The 18,603-nt window shown below is 39.0% G+C and overlaps 1 protein-coding gene across 2 annotated transcripts in view; it reads left to right on the plus strand.

The window, feature by feature from the left end:
- The window catches only part of POLR2B (RNA polymerase II subunit B), a 49,291-nt gene that overhangs the window by 1,317 nt on the left and 29,371 nt on the right, over window positions 1-18,603 (plus strand). For both annotated transcript variants that reach the window (XM_052641592.1, XM_052641594.1), the window contains exons 2-6: window positions 1,957-2,029; window positions 5,709-5,859; window positions 11,116-11,228; window positions 11,355-11,574; window positions 11,926-12,084. In XM_052641592.1, the coding sequence (XP_052497552.1) occupies window positions 1,957-2,029; window positions 5,709-5,859; window positions 11,116-11,228; window positions 11,355-11,574; window positions 11,926-12,084 (716 nt within the window). The remainder of the gene's footprint in view (window positions 1-1,956; window positions 2,030-5,708; window positions 5,860-11,115; window positions 11,229-11,354; window positions 11,575-11,925; window positions 12,085-18,603) is intronic.

Raw genomic sequence — 18,603 nt, forward strand, 5'->3', positions numbered from 1 at the left:
AAAGCTTTTTGCAGTGTTTTATACCTTTGGAAATACTGCTGCCTTAGCCAGTACATGCTTTTTAATGGGACACGTGAAACAACTGAAGAAAATGTTTGAAACAATGAGATTGCTTGCAACAGTTATGCTTTTGTGTTTCGTGCTCACCCTGTGCACTGCTCTTTGGTGGCATGAGAAGGGACTGGCTGTATTATTCTGCAGATTGCAGTTCCTTTCGATGACCTGGTATAGTCTGTCATACATTCCATATGCAAGGGATGCAGTAATTAAATGCTGTTCTTCTCTCCTGAGCTGAAAACTCTTTGAAAAGAAGGAGACTGTTTGAAAAGACCTTTTGAAAGTCGATGTTCTGTTTTTGGTGAAGTGGCCTTTTCCTGTTACAGTGATCACTCCAGAACAACTGCACTGACCATCTAAGACCATTTTGTATACTGATAAAGTTACATACGCATTAAACTGTTAAGTGCTTGTGACAGTAAATTCATTATGTGCCATTAGTACGCTCTTTCAGAGACAAGAATATTTTAATCATTGCCAATTGCAAATGATTTTTAGCCAATTTTTAAATCTTTTCTAAACAGCATTTGAAATGTAAATATTTAAGGATAAACCTTCACTGCAAGATATAATCAACTTTTTTGGTGGCTTTTACATGTTTACATTAAAAGATATCTTTTTAAAATAAAAATGTTTTATTTAAAAAATAAATAAAAATATCTTTTTAAAATAAAAACTTTAAATGTGAAAGTTTTACTTTAAGCATTGCTTTATTGTATGTAACAAAAATAATGTAGAAATCTTCATAATTTCATAGTAAACCCACACTTGGAAAAAATTAAAAAAAAGACGAGACTAATATTAGGACCAATGCACACTGATTTTTCAAATGCCCCATTGCACACATGACTATTACCCCAAAATTTGGGTGCTTAGAAATTATTTAACATGTTCATGAATTAAGTGGGCTAGGAATTTGGGCAGAGCATAGTAGGAATGGCTTGACTGTTGACTGATGCTAGTGGTTGGCAGACACAAAGACAATATTGACAGCTGGGGATTGTGATCTGGAGTGTTTACTCACACTCGCGTTCAGTGCATCTGGCATCTAGCCTAGGAAAATTCAAGGACTAGGATTGATGAATGGAACATCTCTGAGTGGCTTCTCTGTTTAGGCTTTCTCACCTAAGTATACCAGCCTTAGAGTAATAGGGCTTCTTAGTCACAGGTCCAAATGTAAGTATTTCAGCAAACAAGGTGCAATTGGGTTGCTTTTCCTGATCTAAAGCTTCTAAAATTGTGTAACATTGGTTCAACTGTATTCTCTTAGTTATGGGAGATTCAAAAACCCATCTAGAATCAAGGGGAAGAAGCATAGACCAACCTCCCCCACCCTTATATCTTGATGGTAGGAGTGTTAAAATCACTTTATAAAAGAACATGTAAAATGGAAGATACATGTGGCCATCTTTGGAAAATATAGGCTGTCATCCCTGTCCATGTATGAAATGTTGCTGTAATAGACACTGCACCTTAACGTATTGCCCAGCTGTTGGAATCCTTTGCTGACTCCTGCCTCTTAGCCTAATCTCTGACTTTGGATCAGAGGACTGTGAGCTAGCTGTTAGTTATTATAATGTATTTAGCTGTTAATAAGAGTTACATGAGCTTTCTGGAGAGGATGGAACAGTTTTAAATTCCTATGACTATGACTTGTACTGAACCTTTCTCATGAGACCTCTTTGTGAATTGGGAGAATACCTATGTGACATAGACTCGTGTGTACGTACATACATACATTATTTCATTACAATTCAAGTAATGATTGAGATTTTACAGAAACGGGGTAAAGCAGTTGTTTTTTATTTAGTATAAATGTGTTTCTGCTACCTCACATGATAGGAGTGAGATGTGAACTAGTAGTACTTATTGCAAGTGAGAATGATTTTTTTTTTGCAGATATGCAATATGATGAAGATGATGATGAAATCACCCCAGATTTATGGCAAGAAGCTTGCTGGATTGTAATTAGGTAATGTTTTAGACCAAACTGAAAAAGTTTTAAAAGGCACTGTAAAGCATATGGTGATTTCCGCTTATTCTTTGCTTGAAAATTAGATGTTTTATGTGAATAGGCTTCATGAGTGCTGGCTTGTTATTTATTTAAGTATCTAACTTTAACTTGCAAGGTATTTTGATTTATAGAAAAATTATGCAAGAATTCATGTATATACTTCACCTAGATTCTGTAAAGGTTAACATTATGCTTTGTTTTCTTTGCCTTATTCTTTATCTATCTGCGTTTTTTTCTGAAATATTTGAGACTTAGTGACTTACCTAGGCATATTCTTTCATATAGTCATAATCTAAGTTATTAAAATAAGGAAATTAATTAATACAGTAATCTTATTTAACCTAGAGACCTTACCCAGATTTTGCTGGTGTCCCACTAAAGTTGTTTGGAACAAAACAAAAATTTTCTGATCCTGGATCCAACACAAGATCATATATTATGTTTAGTTTTCATGACTTACTCTTTTGTCTCCTATAACCTAGGACCGTTCCTTAGTCTTCCTCTTTTTTTTTGTTTTTTGGTTCTGAAACCCGCTATCTCTTCAAAGCATCCCATGGCCTCATTTGTTTTTTGACCTTGACATTTTTGAAGAATACAGGCTAATTACTTTTTAGACTGCCCCTCAGTTTGGGTTTGTCTGATGCCCATAGTTGGATGATTACTTTTGGTAACAATGATGTTCTGCTCTCAGTGCATTATATCAGATGGCGTATGTTGCCTGTTTGTTACATTACTGGTGCTGTTAATTTGATTCCTTGATTTTCTCACTGTTTTAAATGGATAAAGTCATAACAGGTTGTATTTCAACCCACATTCCCATCCAAGTCTAAGTGTAATTAAGCTGTTAATAAAACTGAGCAAGAAGTCTTACATATAGGTAAGAAAAATAACTTTTAAGTAGTTAAGTCACTTCTTGCTATGTTAGGATGTAAAGTGCTACAATTCTCCTCTCTTACCAAAGTGACAGTTGCTTTATATATAGTAATATGATGATGCCTCAGCCTCTTCCCTTTTGAAGAATACATGCTTCTGGATTCTGCTAGTTGTGTTTGGAGTAAAACTGAAGCTTTGCTGAAGATTGTTTTGTTAAAAATGTACTGAGTTTATGGGATGTAAGTATGTATTTGTTTTTCCTATTAAACGTGGACTATAAACTTCATACTGAGACATTTACATCTTCTATGATTTCTAGTATTAAACACCAAGAGACATTTTTACTAGGAAACAGTAACCAGCTAGATGTTTGGAAGGTGCCTGTATTTGGTGATTGCCAGGGAGAAAGAATGTTTTGATCTTAGCCAAAAAAATAGTTTTCAACTTATGTGCAAATTGCTGAAGGATTAAATATACTATTTGACAAGTCCTTGCATTTAACTTTTCTTACAGAATAAAATGTTGTTTGATTTTTACATTTTAATTGATTATAGATACTTTAACTATGGTGAGATGATGTTTTGTTTTTCCACTATTTGATATCAAGTGATCTTTCCCAGGCATTGTGAATGTGATAATACTTAATATCATAGTGAGTTTAGTAAGATGACTTCTTGTACATCAGTCATGGTAGTTATTATTTAGGCACTGTGTCTGACTCTTTTGTGATCCCATGGACTATAGCTTGCCAGGTTCCTTCTGTACATGAGATTTCCCAGGCAAGAATACTGGAGTTGGTTGCCGTTTCTTCTCCAGAGTATCTTTTTGATCAAGGGAAGGAACCGACATCTCTTGCATTGGCAGGCGAATTCTTTACAACTGAATCTGGGAATTCAGGGAACCCCATCATAGTCGTAGATACCATAAATAAGAACTATTCAAAATAATAACTATTCATAAATAAGAACTATAGTTTAGGTGTTTAAAGGGTGGCATTCTAATGAGGTACTATTCTGATGATTTGGGGAAAAGTAGCTATGGTTCAGCTTCCTGGGAGGATGAAACTTGTCCTTAGTTTTTTAAAAGATTTTTAATTGTAAATTGTCCATAAAAACCGTTGTTTACAGCTAGTGCCTTCCATGTGTCTCTTATATACCAATGGCTGACTCAAATCGTTGTGAGAAATTTCTTTCCTGTTAGCTCACAGTCTCTACTGAAGGAAGTTACCTTCACCATTCTATAAATATTTATTTACTTTTATTTGTTTATTTGGCTGTACCAGGTCTTAGTTGTGGCAGGCGGGAATTTTTAATTTTGGCCCACGAACTCTTAGTTGTGGCATGTGGGACCTAGTGCCCTGATGGGGGATCAAAACTAGCCCCCTGCATTGGGAGCATGGAGTCTTAGCCACTGGACCACCAAGGACGTGTGTGCCTCCATCATTTTTGAAGCTGTACCTTATATACGGGTGATTATTACTCTGTTCTCTGCCATAGAGAACTTCTGATATTGGTAGCCATGGGTGACTGAATCAGGGTGGGACCCAAAGCCAGCCAATCTGTAGGCTGGCCAGCAACCTGTGAGATGATCTCCTGATGTGGAAACGGGAAGCTGATGGTTTGTTGGGCTATGCATGGCGCTCAGAAAGTTGGTGTGAGATGAGGGAGCTAGTTAATAAGCAAAAGGGGCTAGAAGCTAGGTCCAGCTATGTAGCTCTTCTTGTGTGGTGATAAGGGGAAAGAGTCTTCTTGCAAATAATAAGTTGTTTCTTTTTGAGCCTCTGTCCTTCATTAGGGCTTTCACTGTTTGATTTTTGTGTCTATACCACTAGCTCTGATCTCTCAACCTTGCTCCATTTTTAATGATCAGTCATTTGCTGAGTATTTTCACTTAAATGACTTTGCCTCATATTACCTTTAACATATACAGAATAGGATAATCTTTAACCTAAAATTGAAATTCTTAACATGCTGTATTTTAGTCATTGACATCATCATCTTTTTTCTTATTAAAATTAAAGTTCTTATTTTTATCTTTTTTTTCCATGCTTTTTTTTTGTTTTATAAATTTCAGGTGTACAGCATTATAGTTCAACATCTGAATATACCACAGAGGGATCAACGCCACAGTCTAGTTATCATCCATCATTTGTATCACCTTACATTTTACCCCCATCACCCATTTCATCTATAAAACTAACCGCCTTCTCTCTCTGGTAACCTCTTATCTGTTCTCTATGTCTGTGAGTTTTTTTTCTTTTGTTTGTCTGTTGTTTTGGGTTTGGGTTTTTTTCCTTTTTTTTTTTTTTTTTTTTAAGATTCCATGTATGAGTGAAATCATGTGCTATCTGTTTTTCTCTTATTTATTTCTCTTAGCGTAATATTCTCATGGCCCATCCCTGTTAATGTTTTTCTCTTTGACTATACATTTTCTTTAGTTTCAAGAAATGTTTCAAAGAGATTGGATAAAGTTTATAAGGGATATTTATAAGTTAGGGCTTCCTTATAATTCTTACATTGTGTTTTAGTAATTCTACCCACAAGTATAAGTCTCATTTCCACAGACTTCACAATAAGTTCGACAAAGAAAGTGTTCCTAGTCTCATTGCCTTTTTAGATACATGATAGTATTTTATATAGTGATGGGTACAGAGTGATTTCTATTTTATGATTAATATTTGTTGAATTTAATGATAGTGAAAATGGGGAAATATGCTAGAAAACATTAGTGAGTTGTAACTGATTATAAACTCATATTTTCCCAGTTCCTATTTTGATGAGAAAGGTTTGGTGAGACAACAGCTGGATTCTTTTGATGAGTTTATTCAGATGTCTGTTCAAAGAATTGTGGAAGATGCTCCACCTATAGACCTACAAGCTGAAGCTCAGCATGCTAGTGGAGAAGTTGAAGAACCGGTAAGATGGTTATTTTAATAAAGTAACATAAATAAGGGTATTGATTTGAAATTTCAGTCCTTTTCTCACCTGGCTTAAAGGTTAAAAAAGAAAGGTGTACTTTCTGTAGTGTACTTACAACAGTTTCTATCAGCTCCTGATTTAGTCTTACTAGTGGAGAGATGCATTTTTGCAAGTAATGCAGAACTGTTAATTCCTATTCAGATAGTAGGTATTTAATAGTCAGGAAGAAGAATCTCAAGAGATATGATGAGCTACTGAGAGAAGCAAGCCAGAAATAGTCATATTACTTCAGAAAATCCTCCTTTTGTCTTTCCAAGTATAAGTAATTGAAAGAAAAAGTAGGTGAAGAACCTCTGCCTTGATTATTTGTTGCATGAAATACATTATTATATCAATATTAGAGGTAAGGGAAAATCACCCAAATATATCAGCTCTTTTAATTTTTCTAAATTAGTTTGTCGTCTTTTTTTTTTTTTAAACATGTGCATGTTTTCAGCATTGTTAAAATCACAGCAGGGCTATCATTTTAGAATCTAGTTTTAAGTGAGTGATTGTAAAGAAGTGTGTATGTAGTCGAAAACAATGACTGTCCCTAGTTTTTTTTTCTTAGTTTATTTATTTTTAATTGGAGGATAATCGCTTTACAATGTTGGTTTCTGCCATACAGCAACATAAATCAGCCATAGGTATACATATTTCCCTCCCTCATGAACTTTCTTCCCACCCCAGTTTTTTTTTTTTTTTAAGCACTATTTATTGCTGCATGGTTTGGGGGAATCTCAATTTCCCCCACCAGGGATCAAACCTAGGCCATGGCAGCAAAAGCCCAGAATCCTAGCCACTAAGCCACCAGGGAATTCCATGTTCCTAGTTTTTGAGTAGAGAGGCAGCTTGATCGGTCTTGAGGGACAGGGAAAACTAAAAACCAAAATGAGGTAGAAAAGAAGTAGAAGTAGACAGAGGGAAAGATTATTATTTCCTGCCAGATCAGTCCCTCTTTTCCATAGCTTATCTCATAAGGGCTGGTGTATTATTCTCATTTTAGGTGGAGCTACTGCATAGACTTTGCTCTTGAGAACAAAAATAGTTGACTCTTCAGGCACTGTGTTGGAAAAATGGGTATAAAATGCCTTTTTTTTAAAAATGTATGGCATTTTTTTCTATATGGTCTTTTCAAAATGAGAGACAACAATATAGCATATTCAGAGTTCCAAAATAAGTACTATGGAAGGAAGAGATCTCGCAAACTTTGGTACCAGAGCTTAGTGAAAAAGATGGGAGGGACTTAAGCTGACCGTAAAGGGCATTTGTCTTAGTAGAGAAAAGATATTTAATCATTTCAGCAAGAGATACTTCATGAATTTGGCTTGTGGTTGGATGGAGGGACCACCGTAGTCAGTGGATTGTTTTTGACGTGATCTCTTTTTGATAGTGGAAGATAAGATGGAACTAGGTTGTCACATGCTTGGATGTCATTGGCTGTCATGGGAAATTGTGGAAAGACTGTCAAAGAATGTATTAAAGTGTTATTTAAAAAGGTTGCTTTGGAAATGGTGTTTACTTGAAATGGCAAGAGACTGGAGTCAGAGACAAATTTTGAAATAGCTTAAGTTTCAGATAATAATGTCCTAAACTAAGGTGATAGTGGAAATGAGTAGTTGGATGGCTGAATTCCTTTTGTTTCATTATCAACAGTAGTTCTTTTTGCTCTTTGCCTACTCCAGCTTGGGGAACTTGGGTATTCACAATTTTCCTTTAGTGATCTGCTTAGTTCCATCTTTTCCTTTTCTGAGGTTTGATTTAGAGAGAAACTCCGTATCCATTTAACTCTGGAAAGTTCTCTTGGATCTTGTTTTATTGGGTAGCAGATATTTAATTGAAAATTTTTCTTTCTCTCTTTTTTTTTTTTTAACTGTGAAATAAGCTATAGTCAGCCATGGTTGGAAATTCTCATTTGTTTATGTAGAATAGTAATTAGGATTTTCTGTTGTTGTTGTTTCTTTTTTATTCCTCTTTGCACACAGTATTGAAAGAAGGTGGCTATCATACTGATTCCATACATCTCTTACACAGAAATGCCCCCTCAAGGATTCCCAGTTATCTGCCCATGGGAATTGGCAGTTCGTGAATGGGGCAGAATGCTAAGTTTCGGGAAGGTTTCTTGAGACATCTTTGTGGGAAGTTTTGGGTCAAAACGAGAGATGAAACCCAACAATGAGTGTTCCATCCTTCATCTTCCTGGGGAAATTCTAATCCCAAAGGTTTTCTGAAGAAAGGCACCTCTTTCAGTGACCTCGGGATGGGTGGTGCCTGGATTAGGTTGTGGCAGAAGAGGACAGTGTTAAGCAGCAGAGTTCACAGACCCAAGGCAGAGAATTGAAATGCCTGTTGGGGAGAGAAGAGAGAAGGGGACTAAGAGAGCCCAGAGGTCCAAGTCCTAAATTCCACCCTGTCTCCAGTTCTGAGCAGAAACTCTTCTTCCCAAGACTCAAGTGGAGTTTTAATTCAGGGACTGTCTTTTCTCCAGGGCACAGAGAGGACAAGTCAGGTGGAGATCTGATGGTAGTGAAGGTGGAGAGTTAAGGTATCAGACACAGAGATGGACATTCCTACAACAAACACAGACCACAGCAGTTTTGAAGCTATAAGCCAGGATCAGGGTAAAAAGAAGATTCAGCTGTGTTTGAAATACAGAATTTTATAGACCCTCTTCGATAAAATTTAAATCACTGTTTCCATGCTGTCCCTTCCTATGTTCCCAGTATTTTTTTCAAGACTAGAGGTCTGGGCAGTAAGAAGAAATAGGGGAAAATACCAAGACTTGAAATGCCACTCCCCACCCCCACTTATTCTATACAAAAGAATTCTCTCTCCCTCCCCTTGCTGTTGGGATGAAGGCTGTGTAAAGGCAAAAGGAGGAAAACCCTCAGCACATTCCTTCTCCTGCTTTGAAGTGTAGTTGCACCACAGGGCACAGAAGCACAGAAGTAGAGGAGAAAATATAGGCTGTAGAAGAGCGTGGGAGCACAATCCAGTCAAAGAAGGAGGGTGCTTCCCCTGCCCTGTGTCCGATGTGCTCAGAGCTTTCCTTCCAGTACTGACAGAGAGGAGTGAGAAGGAAGGGCAAGCGTGTACAGGTTGGGGTGAGTGTGGGGCAGCTACAGACAAGATGGAGTCTCAATCTCTGTGACCTCAAGATGATCCTGCAAGCATCACTTGGGGGACTGGATGAGAAGTCACCCAGGAGCTCTTCTTGGATTTTTTGAGGAAGTGAAGAGCCGGCTCAACATTGAGAAAACTGAGATCACGGCTTCTGGTCCCATCACTTCATGGCAAGTAGATGGGGAAACAGTGGAAACAGTGGCTGACTTTATTTTTCTGGGCTCCAAAATCACCACAGATGGTGACTGCAGCCGTGAAATTAAAAGACGTTTACTCCTTGGAAGAAAAGTTATGACCAACCTAGAGAGTATATTAAAAAGCAGAGACATTACTTTGCCAACAAAGGTCCATCTAGTCAAGGCTGTGGTTTGTCCAGTGGTCATGTATGGATGTGTGAGTTGGATTATAAAGAAAGCTGAGCACCGAAGAATTGATGCTTTTGAACTGTGGTGTTGGAGAAGACTCTTGAGAGTCCCTTGGACTGCAAGGAGATCCAACCTGTCCATCCTAAAGGAGATCAGTCCTGGGTGTTCATTTATTGAAAGGGCTGATGTTGAAGCTGAAACTCCAATACTTTGGCCACCTCATGCAAAGAGCTGACTCATTGGAAAAGACCCTGATGCTGGGAAAGATTGAGGGCAGGAGGAGAAGGGGACAACGGAGGATGAGATGGTTGGATGGCATCACCGACTCGACGGACATGGGTTTGGGTGGACTCCAGGAGTTGGTGATGGACAGGGAGGCCTGGCATGCTGCAGTTCATAGGGTTGCAAAGAGTTGGACATGACTGAACTGACCTGACTGAAAAGCCAGGAATGGTGGTCTTCACTGGAGTGACTGCTGGATCTTTTCTTTGGCTGACTGCAGCACCTGATACTTGATCTGCTCCTTAATGCCACCGGGAGTACAACTTTATGGGAATTACTGTCTCGGATCACCCCTGCATCTGTGATTTCTTCCATAGCCGAGAAGAATATTCACCAGTAGAGCTTGCTTTTCTACATTTTCCCTCAGCATCTGTCTTGATTAGTTGAAGAAGCAGTTCAAAACAGCCATGAACTTCAGTTCATTTTTATAGGAGCTGCCAGTCATACAGAAATAGAGATTGATACAGCTTTTGTATACCACTTTCAGGCTTTCTAAAAGGGCAGCTTCACTGTCAATCCTAAGGGGCTTGTTGAAAATATTCTTCTCAAAGGCCTTTTGCTTCTTGTTGCTGGTATAGGTGTCATTGTACGTGGCAAAAAGTTGATCTCCTTCATTGTCCAGAATAAGGATGGCTTTGACCAGTATACAGGAAGAGTTCCAAAATCAGCGCTTCCATTTTGCCCTGCGACTGGTGCTGACATCTTCTGTTATGTTTAATTGAAGAGTTAGGTTTACTTTTTCCCATGTCCTGTTGATTAGTTTAGAACACCTTTCTAATTGTATGAATGTATCTTTTCTTTGTTTTCCGGTAACTTTGTTAACTTAACCTCAGCTAAGGAGAGGGCACATGAAACAGCTGTACAGATCGTTAATGCAAATCCATTTTAGTTGTTTGACATGAATTCAGAGCATATGAGGAGAAGGCAGTGGCACCCCACTCCAGTACTCTTGCCTGGAAAATCCCATGGATGGAGGAACCTCGTAGGCTGCAGTCCATGGGGTCTCGAAGAGTCGGACACGACTGAGTGACTTCACTTTCACTTTTCACTTTCATGCATTGGAGAAGGAAATGGCAACCCACTCCAGTGTTCTTGCCTGGAGAATCCCAGGGACGGGGGAGCCTGGTGTGCTGCTGTCTATGGGGTCACACACAGTCGGACACGACTGAAGTGACGTAGGAGCAGAGCATATGATATATGCTTAGTCTTTACAGTCTCTTTTTGTCTTCCATCTTAAGAGAGTGATGAAGTATAAAACCTGATGTCTATGGAATATGGACAGTAACTGTGGAGAGTCACCATTTTAATAAAGTGGATTAACTTTGGCATTTTCTAGAGTAGAGCTGTTTCTACTCAAAATGTTAATGTTGATTAAAACTGAATCATTAAATCTTTTATGGAAAAAATTATTTACTTTTTTCCATGGTTTTTTGTTTCATTTTAGCCAAGATATTTGCTGAAGTTTGAGCAGATTTACCTGTCCAAGCCCACCCATTGGGAAAGAGATGGTGCTCCATCACCAATGATGCCAAATGAGGCCAGATTAAGAAATCTCACGTAAGAAACCATGTTTCTTTTTTAGTAGCTAATTTTGAAATAAAATTCAGAAAATAAAATTTTGGCCAGTTGAGAGTTTTAGCAAATACCTTACTATTAACTTGTGATCTACTTTTATTTTCAAAGGTACTCTGCTCCACTTTATGTTGACATAACAAAAACAGTCATTAAAGAAGGTGAAGAACAACTTCAGACGCAGCATCAGAAAACTTTTATAGGAAAAATTCCAATTATGTTGCGTTCAACTTACTGTCTATTGAATGGCTTAACTGATCGTGATCTTTGTGAGTTAAATGAATGCCCCTTGGATCCTGGTGGCTACTTCATTATTAATGGATCAGAAAAGGTATAATGGCATTATTTATAAAAAATAACATCATTAAGCTCATGAAAGTTGAAATTAAAAAATAAACTTTGTGTAATAATCTGGAAGTAGCAGTTGAATTCTTAGGGAGGTGACAGCGGAATTTATATTAAACCAAAACTTTGTTTAGTTATATATAATATACACTAGAAATTTCGTCAGTTTGAGCTTAATATGTTTCAGTTAAGTGTTTATGCAAAATGGAATATGTAAAGTTTAAGAATTGTTATTTCAGTGAGCTTGTACAGTCAGATTAAATTAAGATGTAGCTTTCACTGTTCTAATTCAAAGACCTTGTGTATTTTATGGCTATAACTTTTATTGTCCATGTAGGTTCTGATTGCTCAAGAGAAAATGGCAACAAACACAGTCTATGTGTTTGCCAAAAAGGATTCCAAATATGCCTACACAGGAGAGTGTAGATCATGTCTGGAGAATTCTTCTCGACCCACCAGCACTATCTGGGTTAGCATGCTGGCAAGAGGAGGACAGGTATGGAATATTACATGATATTGTTTGGGTTTATTCCTTCTGATCTAGTTCTGTAAGTTACCAGGGTGCATGCTTTGTCAAAAGAGTTTTTCTGGAACATATTATCAGTGTTGTATGAAAGGCACTTTCAGTTCAGTAGCTCAGTTGTGTCCGACTAGTTGTGACCCCATGAATTGCAGCACGCCAGGCCTCCCTGTCCATCACCAACTCCTGGAGTTCACTGAAACTCATGTCCATCCAGTCGGTGATGCTATCCAGTTATCTCATCCTCTGTCGTCCCCTTCTCCTCCTGCCCTCAATCCCTCCCAGCATCAGGGTCTTTTCCAGTGAATCAACTCTTCGCATGAGGTGGCCAAAGTATTAGAGTTTCAGCTTCAGCATCATTCCTTCCAAAGAACACCCGGGACTGATCTCCTTTAGGATGGACGGGTTGGATCTCCTTGCAGTCCAAGGGACTCTCAAGAGTCTTCTCCAACACCACAGTTCAAAAGCATCAATTCTTCGGTGCTCAGCTTTCTTCACAGTCCAACTCTCACAGCCATACATGACCACTGGAAAAACCACAGCCTTGACTAATGTCTCTGCTTTTGAATATGCTGTCTAGGTTGGTCATAACTTTCCTTCCAAAGAGTAAATTTCATGGCTGCAGTCACCATCTGCGGTGATTTTGGAGCCCAAAAAAATAAAGTCTGACACTGTTTCCCCATCTATTTGCCATGAAGTAATGGGACCGGATGCCATGATCTTCATTTTCTGAATGTTGAGCTTTCAGCCAACTTTTTCACTCTCCTCTTTCACTTTCATCAAGAGGCTTTTGAGTTCCTCTTCACTCTCTGCCATAAGGGTGGTGTCATCTACATATCTGAGGTTATTGCTATTTCTCCCGGCAATCTTGATTCTAGCTTGTGCTTCCAGTCCAGCATTTCGCATGATGTACTCTGCATGTAAGTTAAATAAGCAGGGTGACAATATACAGCCTTGATGTACTCCTTTTCCTATTTGGAACCAGTCTGTTGTTCCATGTCCAGTTCTGACTGTTGCTTCCTGACCTGTATATAGGTTTCTCAAGAGGCAGGTCAGGTGGTCTGGTATTCCCATCTCTTTCAGAATTTTCCACAGTTTATTGTTGACCACAACAGTCAAAGGCTTTGGCATAGTCAATAAAGCAGAAATACATGTTTTTCTGGAACTCTCTTCCTTTTTCCATGATCCAACTTTGTTATTTATTAATACTTATTGCTGTGTAACAAATTACTCCAGTAGCAACATTTATCATGTCACAGTTTCTGGATGTAGATTAGCTGGGTCCCAGGTCAGTAGGTGTCCAATATGCTACTGGAGAACAGTGGAGAAATAACTCCAGAAAGAAAGAAGGGATGGAGCCAAAGCAAAAACAATACCCAGCTGTGGATGTGACTGGTGATAGAAACAAAGTCCGATGCTGTAAAGAACAATATTGCATAGGAACCTGAAATGTCAGGTCCATGAATCAAGGCAAATTGGAAGTGGTCAAACAAGAGATGGCAACAGTGAACGTAGAGATTCTAGGAATCAGCGAACTAAAATGGACTGGAATGGGTGAATTTAACTCAGATTACCATTCTGTCTACTACGGCAGGCAGGAGTCCCTCAGAAGAAATGGAGTAGCCATCATGGTCAACAAAAGAGTCCAAAATGCAGTACTTGGATGCAATCTCAAAAACGACAGAATGATCTCTGTTCGTTTCCAAGGCAAACCATTCAATATCACCGTAATCCAAGTCTGTGCCCCACCCAGTAATGCTGAAGAAACTGAAGTTGAACGGTTCTATGAAGACCTACAAGACCTTTTAGAACTAATACCCCAAAAAGATGTCCTTTTCATTATAGGGGACTGGAATGCAAAAGTAGGAAGTCAAGAAACACCTAGAGTAACAGGCAGATTTGGCCTTGGAATACAGAATGAAGCAGGGCAAAGACTAATAGAGTTTTGCCAAGAAAATGGACTGGTCATAGCAAACACCCTCTTCCAACAACACAAGAGAAGACTCTACACATGGACATCACCAGATGGTCAACACCGAAATCAGATTGATTATATTCTTTGCAGCCAAAGATGGAGAAGCTCTATGCAGTCAGCAAAAACAAGACCAGGAGCTGACTGTGGCTCAGATCATGAACTCCTTATTGCCAAATTCAGACTTAAATTGAAGAAAGTAGGGAAAACCGCTAGACCATTCAGGTATAACCTAAATCAAATCCCTTATGATTATACAGTGGAAGTGAGAAATAGATTTAAGGGCCTAGATCTGATAGAGTGCCTGATGAACTATGGAATGAGGTTCGTGACATTGTACAGGAGACAGGGATCAAGACCATCCCCATAGAAAAGAAATGCAAAAAAGCAAAAGGCTGTCTGGGGAAGCCTTACAAATAGCTGTGAAAAGAAGAGAAGCAAAAAGCAAAGGAGAAAAGGAAAGATACAAGCATCTGAATGCAGAGTTCCAAAGAATAGCAAGAAGAAAGAAAGCCTTCAGCGATCAATGCAAAGAAATAGAGGAAAACAACAGAATGGGAAAGACTAGAGATCTCGTCAAGAAAATTAGAGATACCAAGGGAACATTTCATGCAAAGATGGGCTTGATAAAGGACAGAAATGGTCTGGACCTAACAGAAGCAGAAGATATTAAGAAGAGGTGGCAAGAATACACAGAAAAACTGTATAAAAAAGATCTTCATGACTCAAATAATCATGATGGTGTGATCACTCATCTAGAGCCAGACATCCTGGAATGTGAAGTCAGGTGGGCCTTAGAAAACATCACTACGAACAAAGCTAGTGGAGGTGATGGAATTCCAGTTGAGCTGTTTCAAATCCTGAAAGATGATGCTGTGAAAGTGCTGCACTCAATATGCCAGTGGAAAACTCAGCAGTGGCCACAGGACTGGAAAAGGTCAGTTTTCATTCCAATTCCAAAGAAAGGCCATGCCAAAGAATGCTCAAACTACCTCACAATTGCACTCATCTCACATGCTAGTAAAGTAATGCTCAAAATTCTCCAAGCCAGGCTTCAGCAATACGTGAACCGTGAACTCCCTGATGTTCAAGCTGGTTTTAGAAAAGGCAGAGGAACCAGAGATCAAATTGCCAACATCCATTGGATCATGGAAAAAGCAAGAGAGTTCCAGAAAAACATCTATTTCTGCTTTATTGACTATGCCAAAGCCTTTGACTGTGTGGATCACAATACACTGTGGAAAATTCTGGAAGAGATGGGAATACCAGACCACCTCACCTGCCTCTTGAGAAATCTGTATGCAGGTCAGGAAGCAACAGTTAGAACTGGACATGGAACAACAGACTGGTTCCAAATAGGAAAAGGAGTACGTCAAGGCTGTATATTGTCACCCTGCTTATTTAACTTCTATGCAGAGTACATCATGAGAAACGCTGGACTGGAAGAAACACAAGCTGAAATCAAGATTGCTGGGAGAAATATCAATCACCTCAGATATGCAGATGACACCACCCTTATGGCAGAAAGTGAAGAGAAACTCAAAAGCCTCTTGATGAAAGTGAAAGAGGAGAGTGAAAAAGTTGGCTTAAAGCTCAACATTCAGAAAATGAAGATCATGGCATCTAGTCCCATCACTTCATGGCAAATAGATGGGGAAACGGTGTCAGCCTTTATTTTTTTTGGCTCCAAAATCACTGCAGATGGTGACTGCAGCCATGAAATTAAAAGACGCTTACTCCTTTGAAGGAAAGTTACGACCAACCTAGATAGCATATTCAAAAGCAGAGACATAACTTTGCCGACTAAGGTCCGTCTAGTCAAGGCTATGGTTTTTCCTGTGGTCATGTATGGATGTGAGAGTTGGACTCTGAAGAAGGCTAAGCGCAGAAGAATTGATGCTTTTGAACTGTGGTGTTGGAGAAGACTCTTGAGAGTCCCTTGGACTGCAAGGAGATCCAACCAGTCCATTCCGAAGGAGATCAAGCTGGGATTTCTTTGGAAGGACTGATGCTAAAGCTGAAACTCCAGTATTTTGGCCACCTCATGAGAAGAGTTGACTCACTGGAAAAGACTCTGATGCAGGGAGGGATTGGGGGCAGGAGGAGAAGGGAACGACCGAGGATGAGATGGCTGGATGACATCACGGACTCGATGGACGTGAGTCTGAGTGAACTCCGGGAGTTGGTGATGGACAGGGAGGCCTGGCGTGCTGCAATTCATGGGGTCTCAAAGAGTCGGACACGACTGAGCGCCTGAACTGAACTAACTGGTCACAAGGCTGCCATCAAGGTTTTTGGGCCACAGTCATTGTAAGGCTTATTTTTGTGGTGATTGGCAAGATTCTGTTCCTTGCCATGTTGTGCCCCTCCGTATAGCCCCTTACAACATGGCAGCTTGTTTGTCAGAGTAATTGAGCAGAGCCATAGAGCATATGAACAAGATGGAAATTGCCGTCTTTTATGCCTTAGCCTTGAAAGCGACATCCTGTCGTTTTTGCCATGTTCGTTTCGTTAGGTGCAATTCAGCACATCCAGTCTCTTCTCCAGGGGAACTGCAGAAGGCAGTAATAGAGGCTGGGATCATTGAGTGCCATCTTAGAAGCCACCCAACATAGGCATGTTACATACGATAATGTAATCTAACAATAGCATTTCTTGACTATAGCTCTGTGCCAACTATGTTACTTAGGTAATTTGTTGTAACTAATTTCATGTATATTTTTATTTGTTAAAATTTTTAATGTAAGTCATGTATGCACATTAAAGTGGTTCAGAAAAGTACAAAAAGTAGTCTTCCTTTGACCTCCAGTTTCTTCCTTCAGAAGCATCTACTTTTGATAATTTCTCATGAGTCCATTCAGAAATAGTCTTAATTCAAAAACAATGTTTGCACCTTGCTGGTATCTTTTAAAAACAAGTTTAGATCAGCAGTTTTTCATTATTTCTGAGATGTAACACTCCATGTATGGATGTAGTGTAATTTATTGAGCCATTCCCTTGTGATGGACAGGGAGGCTTGGCGTGCTGTGGTTCATGGGGCCGCAGAGTCGGACACAACTGAGCGACTGAACTGAACTGAACTTGTGATGGATGTTTAGGTTTCCAGTCTTGTGCTCTTATAAACACTTCTGCAGAGTGTAATGTCACTTTGATGTTTTATAAAGAAGAACTTGAACATAGAGGTTTAAAGGCTTCAAGTTGAAAATCCCATGTAGAATAAGTGTTTTAAAGAATTAAAATGGTTGTTTCTTGTGACTGGGGGTAGAATGGAGCCCAGCTACAAGTGTTTGAGAAAGATCCCCAGGTGATTGTGATGTGGATTCTTAATTGATAAGTGTTGGCCTGGATTATGGAGGGCAGAAGTAATAGGAACACAGTATATTAGGGAGATTATCATGGAAGCTATGGCCAAAATCAATTAATCAGAGGCAGAGAAAGGAAAATCATCTAGACTTAGTGATAAAGTTTGATATAATATGAGGATGACTAGAGATCCTATGGTTCCTTCCAGGATTTTCATTTAATCAGTTGAGGAATGGGGCTTGGGGGCCCATGTTGTTGTATTTAATTCCCTGGAATGTTCTCATGCAAAGCTAGAGTTGAAAATTGCTAAGCAAAAACATAAGGTCTTTGTCTTATAATCATGAAATAAAAGGATAACATTTTAAAGGGAATGAAATGAACAGTTTAGGTTTATGGTGTTTATTTTGTTGACATTTCAATTTACATGTATATTTCTGTATAGTTATTTTTAGGGGATTTTGCTCCTGCTTTTTCTGACTGTGCCATGTGGCTTGCAAGATCTTAGTTCCCTAACCAGGGATTGAACCCAGGCCTCAGCAGTGAAAGGGCCAAGTCCTAACCACTGGACTAGCAGGCAACTCCCTCTATGTAGTGTTTTTAACTTTTTTAAATTCACAGATAGTTGTTCATAGTGATTGTGTCAACTTGGAAGTTGTGGCTTAAAGGTGTAGCCACCTGCCCATTCCCATACTCCGTATACTTTTGCCGTGCTCTGTAATCAAATCTGGCCAAGTGTGGGACACTTGGTATCTCACAACTCTTTGCATCAACCAAGCTTTGTATAATCATTGCCCAGGGCTTCACTGTTTCGCCTACTAGTGCCCACAGTAGCTATTTTATAACAATCTGAAACCTTCCCTCACCTCTCTGAACTTTACAAATTAGGAAATGGAGTTTAATTACTTACTTGCCTTGGGTCTTGAGGCTTGCTGACAAAGAGACTGAAATTAGTATTCTGAGCCATTGAATTCCCTGTACCTTATTAAGCTCCTCAAGTATATGTGCCCCAAAAGAAGACTAGTCTGTCTGCCTGAAGTGGAAACACTGGTTATGAGTATCAATAGCCTATAGGCAGCCATGAAAAAAAAAAAAGATTGTATTGTTCTATCCTGAGGTTCAAGATAAAATAGAGGACTTCATGAATTGATTTTTAGACAGAATGTAGTGATGCCAGCAGTACATGGTGTACACATTCTTTTAAAATGTTTTGCATATTCTGA

This window comes from Budorcas taxicolor, chromosome 6 (genome assembly GCF_023091745.1).
Source record: "Budorcas taxicolor isolate Tak-1 chromosome 6, Takin1.1, whole genome shotgun sequence".
Lineage (NCBI taxonomy): Eukaryota > Metazoa > Chordata > Mammalia > Artiodactyla > Bovidae > Budorcas > Budorcas taxicolor.